The sequence below is a fragment of the Cydia strobilella genome, chromosome 12 (assembly GCF_947568885.1).
Source record: "Cydia strobilella chromosome 12, ilCydStro3.1, whole genome shotgun sequence".
In the NCBI taxonomy this organism is placed as follows: domain Eukaryota; kingdom Metazoa; phylum Arthropoda; class Insecta; order Lepidoptera; family Tortricidae; genus Cydia; species Cydia strobilella.
This window is the reverse complement of record NC_086052.1, coordinates 15972893-15982911: the sequence shown is the minus strand read 5'-3', so window position 1 is coordinate 15982911 and position 10019 is coordinate 15972893. Positions and strand designations below refer to the sequence as shown.

Genomic DNA, 10019 nt, shown 5'->3' with positions numbered 1-10019 from the left:
TTTACTGGGGTTACAAAATTTACTATGACAGTAGTACCGCTCTAGTATAAGTTAATGCTTATACTAGAGCGGTACTGTGTGAATTTACTGGGGTTACAAAATTTACTATGACAGTAGTACCGCTCTAGTATAAGTTAATGCTTATACTAGAGCGGTACTGTCATAGTAAATTTTGTAACCCCAGTAAATTCACTGCCATTCTGTCGACACACTTTAAAACTAAAAATGAAAATTTATAAAAATACGATAAAATGTATTTAAATATAGATAAATGATTTTTTTATTTGCATTAATTATTTTTATGATTTTGACCCATGTTCTGTCACTGATATGCGTTAAAATTGTTAAATAACAAACGAAACCGTCAACGCCATCTATACGACAGTTGGTCAAAACTAGTAGCGCCCTCTGAACGAGAATCAAATTTTCTTGATTTTCGAGGCACGTTTTTTCCTTAGACTGTATCCATCTATTACGGAGTTATATCTGAATTATTGCTCTAAAAGTCATGATCAAAGGCACGCTATGATAGCGCCTACTACAAGTTAATTACATCATTTCGAAGTTTGTGCGGTTCATATAATTAGAATCGAACTTCACTTACAGGTAAGTTCGTTTAATTCCTAATTATATCTATCTTTGGTATAAGTTACTCTATGGTCTAGGTAAAATTACATGCATCTCATACAAATAGCAATAAAATCTATATTTATAACTTTGTATTTTATCGACGTTTATGCAACGTTAAATGTCAAGTTCGTTTAGAAAATTAGTAAAATAATAAAATAATGATGCTAAATATTAAATGTCCAGGTTAATTTATAAATAGATTTAAATAATGTGAAACAATATAGTTAATATCAAGCAGTATGTAATTAGTAGGAGTAAATACCTAGGGATTAAAGATACCACGTCTTACACGAACTTGCCTATGTATTATCTACCTATCACCTACATATATGCAACCAAATATAATTTCGGACGCTGACGGCGTCTGCCAATCGCTCCAAGTAAATATTGACTCCCAAAATATTATGGCAAGTCATATGTGACGTTCTATGGGCAAAGGGTCCTTATGCTCGATATGGAGTTAAGCATGGATCCTAAATCTACGTTATATAAGCTATCTAATACAAAAAAAATCATGTCCCTAAGTAGGTACCATACTTTTTTTTTAATCAGCAAACCTACACATGCTAAAACTGCGTTTTTGAGAAACAGTTAAAAGAAGTTTGAGAAGCATAACTATGTTTCCGTTGCTAGTTACATAAATAAACGAAACTGAACGCTATACTGAGATAATCTGTTTTCTTATCTACCCACATTTTGTCAATAAATTTATAAAGCGGGTAGTTGGTCTACTTAGTTCTGTCAAACATTAATTCTTCATTATAATTAATTAGATATTTACCATGGCTGCTGGCACAGAATTTAACAAGAAAGAGGAGGAATTATCGGATAAACGTGGTAAGTTAATTTCTCCTTGTTTACTAAATTGCATTGTTATACGGACAGGTTTTCGCAATTCGACAACTAGCGCCTATTTTGCGATGTTTATCCTTCTTTTCAGGTAAGACTTTTTAATAGTGAAATACATAGCGGTGGTGTACCTTTCGAACGAACAATATTCAGAGCTAGGTGCCGATTTACGCTCAGGTACAGGGCCCAGGGGCAGACTCAAAAATTTGTTGTTAAAGACTTTTTAGAGACATTTTTTTACTAAAACATCTTTTAAAAAGTCAAAACGTATTAACTTCAAAATCCTTTAGCAATCCATTGTTAAAATTATTAACAAAAAAAGTATTTATGGGCCACCTATATTTTCAGCAAAAATGTATGTAATGTGTGTAAATGTATGTTTTTTTTTATCATTTATGGCCTGGATGCAAGTCCTTTAAGCCAATGTAAATGTATGGTTCGGAGAAGTCTTCCTTTGTGTTCTAGGTGGACAGCGCTATTGCTAACCCAACTTTTGGAACGAAATTATTTTGAAAAGTAATACTAGTTATCTGTAGATAAGTCGAATATGGCTTAAGTAAATTTAATAAATAAAAAAAACATTTATTTCAAGCTGCAAGGCTCATAATCAGTTAGTCATCCATACTATATCCATCCATACTAATATTATAAATGCGAAAGTGTGTCTGTCTGTTACCTCTTCACGCTTAAACCGCTGAACCGATTTAGTTGAAATTTGGTATAGAGATAGTTTGAGTCCCGGGGAAGGACAGGGTCGTTTTTATCCCAGAAATCATCCTTTAAGGGGGTGGAAGAAGAACTCCACGCAGACGAAGTCGCGGGCAAAAGCTAGTAGGTAATATTGGTCAAGAGACCAGAATCTATTACTTATAGATAGGATCACTATTAGGAGCATCTGACTTCACACCTTAGCTACCTAACTTCGCTGAACATAAGTATGTAAGTACATGGTAAAATCGGTAGCAAGGTACTGTCATTGGCCTTCATTTTGATCCTCTCAACACACGACACTCTGGAAGTGTAGGTAATCTTATAAAAAAACACATTAGGTGCCGCTGAAAGTAACCTCATATCAAAGAGGATAATAGGATAGAATAGAATAGAAAAGAATATAATTTTATTGGTATTAATCATACACAGTCAGTTACATAACAATAATTACTTACAAAATGATAATAAATTTAGATTCACATGTCAATATTTTTAAAATGCACATAACTATAAATTAATAATGTCAACAGTTCGATAATTATAAATAACAATAAAGCGGTACTGTCATAGTAAATTTTGTAACCACAGTAAATTCACTGCCATCTATCGACACACTTTAAAACTAAAAATGAAGATTTATATAAATACGATAAAATGTATTTAAATATGGATTAATTATTTTTTATTATCATTAATTATTTTTATGATTTTGACCCATGTTCTTTCACTGATATGCGTTAAAATTGTTAAATAACAAACGAAACTGTCAACGCCCTCTATACGGGAGTAGGCCAAAGGTAGTGGCGTCATCTGATCGAGAATCAAATTTTCGTGATTTTCGAGGCAAGTTTTTTTCCTTAGACTGTGTCCATCTATTACGGAGTTATATCTATCTTTGCTCATATCTTACAAGCGCCTCGTCTAGGACTATTAGCTAGGTACCAAGGATATACAACTGTAACTCCGCATAAGATAAGTATATAGTCTAAGAAAAAAAACGTGCCTCGGAAAATCAAGAAAAATGTATGCTCGAATAGATGGCGCCATACCTTTGGCTTATGCTCGTGCAGATGGCGACACGGTTTGATATTTATCAATTTTAACACATGAGATGAGAACATGGGTCAAATTCATATAAGGCGTTCGGAAAATAGTAAATTTATAAAAATCACCCATTTATTTTATTTTGATATTTTTATTCATTTTCATTCTTAGTTTTAATCCTGTGTCGAACGATAGCAGTAAATTTACTGTGACTACAAAATTTACTATTATAACTCTATACACTCTATTCTCTTTGGTACCGCTTTCTGTATGTCTGTATCTGATTCTGCATTTACTATTTAGTCGTCTTGATGTCGTCTTGACTTGAAAATTTAGAGATGTGTCGTTTCTTTGGGGTGTAATTCAAATATATATTCGTCAATTTCAGAAGCCAATCGATTTAATTTGTAGGTATTCAGGATCATAACTACGGCGTTACTGTAGGATTAATATTTTTATCACTGTTAAAATTTGCCACGGTGATAAACTTTGTGTGTCTTGTTTATTTGCCATTTCACCAGATTTATTGTTTTTAGGATAGTAAATTTCGGTAATAAAGTTACAGTAAACGGGCTTTATAGACGTTTTACTGTCCAAGGCCGTTTATACAAATATTATTGTATACATTCTAGAAAAGGGTAAATAATAAATATTCAGTGATTTGTAGTCACGGCTACAAATTGGGTCACGAAGATAAATTTAGTACGGAATGTATTTGAATAAGTAATAGAATAATTAGAAAACAACGCCATCTAAATAAAAAAAAATAAGAGTTCTTTTTATTTTATTTTTAGTTTTTAGTGTCATCTACGAATTTTAGGGTGAACTATTTTAAGTTTTGATTTTAGCGCCATCTAGTTGAAAAAGTACTAACTTCTGTAAAATAACACTAGCGTACGTTAAGAGCGCCATCTAGATAATTGAGAGTGATTTATAAAAAAATGTTTTGGCGCCCTCTAGAACATATTACATGAACTTCTGATGTTATGAGTTGATGTTAGTCATAGACAAATTAAATAGTTTTCTTTAAAAAATATTTTCGTTTAGAAATTTATTTTATTAAGTTTATCATTACTATATAATTCCAAATTAACAAACACTTATCTTCATATTTGTATTAATTGTATTAACAATGAAATGTAGACATTTAATCTAAGAAATGAAGAAGAAATTTTATCATTTTCGCCATTTCTCAACGTTTTTTTCGCCAATTTGTCTATGGCCAACTCTATTATTTTGCGCCTGCGCACTTGATGGTCTACGCGACGTACCTACATAAAATCATTTTGTGGAAAATTTGAAGTTTGTTGATATATTGGTGACAAACCATTCATATTATTTATGAAAGCTTCGTGCTAATTACCATTCCAGGCGCGAGGCTGTGATCATCTGTCGGTGGTCAGCCTGGATGCGTTCAGTCACTATTGTTGTACAGTTCGAGCGGTGTACGGTAGCCATCTTGGAATCGAACAAAGCTTCAGATGTGTAGTTTGTCTGTTTATCAATAATTTTTGTGCATTTTGTTGTAAATAGTTTGTATGTTTAGGATATGTACGAAACGTTCGTCCACATGTGTAAATAGCTATGGCTGCGACAAGAAAATTACAAGGTAATTGTCATGTTATCAGGTTAGAGATTGACCCCAACCGATATACGTGTTCTAGAGCATTATTGTCAGATTGACGACTCCTCTGCTACCCTGGCGGTGAAGAGCTCTGCTAGACGGTGGCTAACATATTGTACCGCATATTTCCAAAACGTGGCACCCATAAGAATTATTCAAGTTCCTCTTGACAGTTCACAGCCGCGATGCTGATAGTATTGAGTCGTTAGTTTTTTTCGATTTCTTGAATTGTAATACGAGTGGTAATTCGAAAGCATTATGTTTAATTACTCCAGCGACAGGGCTTAAGTACATTGTTGTTGAAAACTAGCATTGTTTTTATTTAAAAACGGTTGCAAACTGGTTTTTTGTTTTTTATGTTAATATGGACGTATGTTGCTTGCAGGTGAAATAGACAGGTGTTTAAAAAAGGTAACGGAAGGGGTGGAGACGTTTGAGGACATTTGGCAGAAGGTTCACAATGCCACTAACAGTAACCAGAAGGAGAAGTATGAGGCAGATCTCAAGAAGGAAATTAAGAAACTCCAGAGGTTACGAGATCAAATCAAGTCTTGGATCGCCTCCGGAGAGATTAAGGATAAGAGTACACTTTTAGAATATAGGAAACTAATAGAAACGGTGAGTACTAACATTTTACTACCTTTACAATGTGACAAAAACAGTAGCAATGTCTTGCATATTATTGATATGAATGGGTGACACATTTTTCTACATGTAGGTAGAATTTTCTTGTTAGAATAATAACGTTTTCTATACTACCCATTGTTCAACTAATAGTCATAACCTCAAATAATAAAATAAAGTACAACATAAAACATAAAAAGAACTAAGTAAAAAATATTTTTAAAAACACCATTGTAATAAAAACCTTTATTTTATACACATCCATTCAATTATAATATCATTAGCTTTGCTGTTGGATGGTTTGAGGTTTTCCTAGATTAGTAATCTAAATTATTAAAAATACAAGGTGTATGCCACCTATAGCATAAGGCAAGGAGTAAAGCGCAACCAGAATTATATCATTTATCTATTTATAGTAGTAGTTGTATTTCGTCACTTGTTTATCTCCAAACAACACTAAACATACTGCTTATATTTGACACAGATACTGTTAAATTTGAATAGAGTGTAAACATCACATTTACATATGGCATATTGTTTACGCAAAACTGTTTTTGATGTAAAATAACTACTTTGTCTACAAAATAAGTAAAAAAAACATCTGTGTACTTTTCTTAACCCTTAATTCAACAACATCCAAAATTCTGGACATAATGTTTGGCCCATTTTTTTCCTAATCAGAATCATTAGTACTATTGAGTGTCAAGGAGACTCGAACTCAGGACCTTCATGTTTTCTGTTGATTTAAGGAATAAAGAACCAGCCTATCACGTGTTTGAATGAAATTCTATTATCATAATTGAGGTTATTGAACTTTGTAGATTATTAAAAACAGATTAATAGCTCTGTATACATTTTAATGCTTACATGACAAAATAATGTGTCTCACAATCATTTAAATTGGCCTTACATAATGTTAATGTTAATTAATAGACCAGTAATAAAATATGAATGTTTTTTTCTTAGTAGCTCAGTCTTAATTAAGTACCTAAATGACTAAATAACTGATTATTTGAACACAATTATAATTAAAATTTTTGTTATTAGAATATTTATAATATATACGTACATAATCAGATGAAATATATTATAATCAGATGATTATAGTGGTTACAGAAATTTGAATCTATTATTATCAGATAGAAAAGTCGGAAAAAAGCAGAAGACCCAAAAAACATAGAAAGTCACCTTTCAAGGGTCGCCAAAGCTCTGTTATAAAATTCTAAAGAACAAATGGGAATAAGGATTTAACAAAAATGATAGAACAGAGAAATAGTATTTGTTTTACAAGGGGGCCAAGTAGCGAGTGGTTTGAGAAGTGGAATGTTGAGCATAGCAAGGGTTTCAAGGCACAAGGGTTAAACAAATTTTGCCACCAAGTGAAAAACAATTTTTTTAACTAAAACACTAACTGTAACACAGCGTTATTAAATATTTATCATTCAAAATTATCATTTACTAGTCAATTCTACCATTTCTACCAGTCAACATAAGAAAACAACTCAAAATTCGCATCAAATTATTTTTCACCACACCAGCTGGTAAAGGCTCTCTTGATTGTTCAAAAACTGATAAGAGAATTGCATTTTATTCACATGAGGCAAAGTAATCAATTTCAAATTTTGAGTTGCTTTCTTATGTTTGTTGGTAGAATTGACTTTTAAATGATGATTTTGAATTATAAAAATTTGCTTTGATTTGGATTTGGTGTGGTGAAAATTTTGTGTTTTACTCGGTGGCAAAATTTGTTTAATCCTCGTTCCAGGACACCCTCACAACGCTCAAGGTTCAATTTTGGAATCTGTTGCTTGGTCGGGTATTAATATTAGCACGAGAGTTTAAACAAAAACTTTGCCTCCTTGTAAAACAACTAATTATTACCACTATTGTAGATAAAATGCAACTTTCTCTTCAGTTTCTGAAGCATTTATGAGCTGATGTGGTAAAAAAAATCTGCTTTATCTTTACTATTCTAACCCAACCTAACCTAACCCAAAAGTTGTTTAACTAAACCTTAATTACGTAAGTAAGTAAGTAAAGTTTGTTAGCATAAAACCTTACAAACACCATAACATGATTGCAAACTTTTAATGAAGCTATTACTAACAAAGGCAGTTGTTAAGCTTTATATAACTTTGAATGGAAACCTTGTTTTGCCTAAAGTGAAGGCTTGTTGCTAAGGTTCTAGTTTTGGTATTGCAAACAAACTTTCACATATGCCAAATTGGCTTCTTATTTACGCAGTTACATATACGCAGTTACGCTAAATGCCTACGAAGTAATGAATAAATATAGCTGTGTAATGTGTATACATTTTTTCAATTCAATTCATTCAAAATGTTTATTTCAGGGAAAAATTTAAATACATGTCAACTAACTTTACATGTATTTTGAATAATGTGTAATGTGCTGCTGAATTTTTTTATCATTTTAGTGTAAATGGCTAATTGACTATGTTATTAGTATGATGACTATTGATGACACTGACCTACCCCATCACAAAATGTGTTTCACTATTCATATAGCGACAATGTGTAAAAACCATTATTTGACGTATATTTGAAAATTAATGAAGTGAAGATTAATTGTTGTATAAAGGTTATCAGTTATAAATATTTATATTATTTTGAAATTGACTGTATTATTCAGTGATAAATATGACCAATATATAACCATCTAAGTCTATGTCCTATATGAAATTAACTTTTTAATTTAGAGACCGGATTCTTAATCATTCTATATTTTTGCACTTAATGTCAAAGCTTTATTATATCTTTAGGAACCCTGCTTCAGGAGACATGCTATGCTATTTTTGATTGATTTTACTAAGTTTGTACATGGCACTTAGCATTTTCTTGACAAGACTTATTGATATACTGATCGAGCATATCTTTATGTCTCTTCTAATTCATTTTCAAATTTATTTTCCAGCAAATGGAAAGGTTCAAAGTAGTGGAACGGGAGACGAAGACGAAGGCGTACTCGAAGGAGGGCCTCGGAGCCGCTCAGAAGCTGGACCCCGCGCAGAAGGAACGAGACGAGATGTCCGCGTGGCTCATTCAGTCCATCGACGCGCTCAATTTACAGGTGAGAGCACTGACCACAGATGGATTTTTTGTCTCTGTAATAAGGTTCAAAGTAGTGGAACGAGAAACAAAGACGACGGCTTACTCGAAGGTGGGCCTTGGAGCCGCGCAGAAGGAACGACACGAGATGTCCGCGTGGCTCGTACAGTCTATCGACGCGCTCAACCTACAGGTGAGAGCACTGACCACAGATGAATCTTCTGTCTTTGTAATAAGGTTCAAAGTAGTGGAACGAGGAACAAAGACGAAGGCGTACTCGAAGGAGAGCTTCGGAGCCGCGCAGAAGCTCGACCCCGCGCAGAAGGAACGAGACGAGATGTCCGCGTGGCTCGTTCAGCCCATCGACGCGCTCAACCTACAGGTGAGGACCATCCATTACCCGAACCCCTTTATTCATAAAACTTAACGACCTCTTACAAACCTCTGTTAAATTGTATCTCTTTCTAACAAACAGAAATGTCAAAATTATGGATAGGGAGTTAGGGAGAAACGATTATCAATGCTTTGTTAGATTTAATAGATTTGTATGGCACAGGCGTTATTATAAATGAGAAAGTAATTTTCTGTCTGTTACCTCTTCACGCCGATTTAGATGAAAATCGGCATGGTTATAGTTTAGGCCCCTGGGAGGGCTAATAATAGGTTTTCTCAGTCGAGGGCAGAACCTAGTAAGATTTATAAATTGTCAGTTAAAGAGTGTGGGAGTGGTTTTAAAAGTGTTAAATTCATTTGAACCTGGAAATGAACTCTCGAACTAACCGATGGTTGATTATGGAGATGAGTAAATTTAAATTCCAGCTTGTCTTGTAATAAGTATGCTAGTCTCAGGTTCATTAGAACCAGTAGCATTAATAAACAGACTAAACAGAGACCAAAAATAAACCCCACTTAAGTAAATTCTGGTCTTAAAACCCGCATTTAGATTTAGAAGTCTGCAGTTTAGTGGTTATTTGCTGACATACAATCTGATGTAAAGATGCCTAACCCCTCTTGCATAAGTTTTCTACACATTGCAGTTTGTAAACACAATTATTTGTTTTTTATTATCACATTTTCGTGGCGCCACTATGCTAATTGTGTTTGTCAATGTGTATTATTTTCATTCAGCACCTAATTACTTCCTTATTATCTCTTATCTTGCTGTTTGTTTTTAATATTTTACTATCACTGATACAACTATGAGTTATAATTATTTTCTGATTATCTATATGCTGTAGAGGTGGAAAAACAATTTATATTTTACAGATGATTAAAGCAATTAATATATTATAAAAGTTTTATCCAATTGACTATTTGTAACATTAGCTTATCACTGGTTGCTCGCTTATCCGACAATCCCATTTCTGTGTGTCTGTCAGAAAGAGATGCGTTGTTATTAAAATACGACTCATGCGTTAGAGGGACAACGTGATTCGCTGTCAAATATCAGTTCGTTAGACATATCGGTATCT

At 33.2% G+C, this 10019-nt stretch overlaps 1 protein-coding gene across 5 annotated transcripts in view; it reads left to right on the top strand.

Moving 5' to 3' along the window:
* Positions 1 to 1355: 1355 nt before the first annotated feature.
* The window catches only part of LOC134746295 (CCR4-NOT transcription complex subunit 3), a 35290-nt gene continuing 26626 nt past the window's right edge, over positions 1356 to 10019 (top strand). Inside the window, exons 1-3 of one of the 5 annotated variants that reach the window (XM_063680665.1) lie at positions 1356 to 1467; positions 5244 to 5476; positions 8414 to 8569. In XM_063680665.1, the coding sequence (XP_063536735.1) occupies positions 1413 to 1467; positions 5244 to 5476; positions 8414 to 8569 (444 nt within the window). In that variant the 5' untranslated portion in view covers positions 1356 to 1412. Of the gene's footprint in view, positions 1468 to 4487; positions 4844 to 5243; positions 5477 to 8413; positions 8570 to 8787; positions 8930 to 10019 lie in introns of those variants that run through there. The other 4 variants (XM_063680667.1, XM_063680668.1, XM_063680666.1 and 1 more) reach the window with 4 other exon arrangements.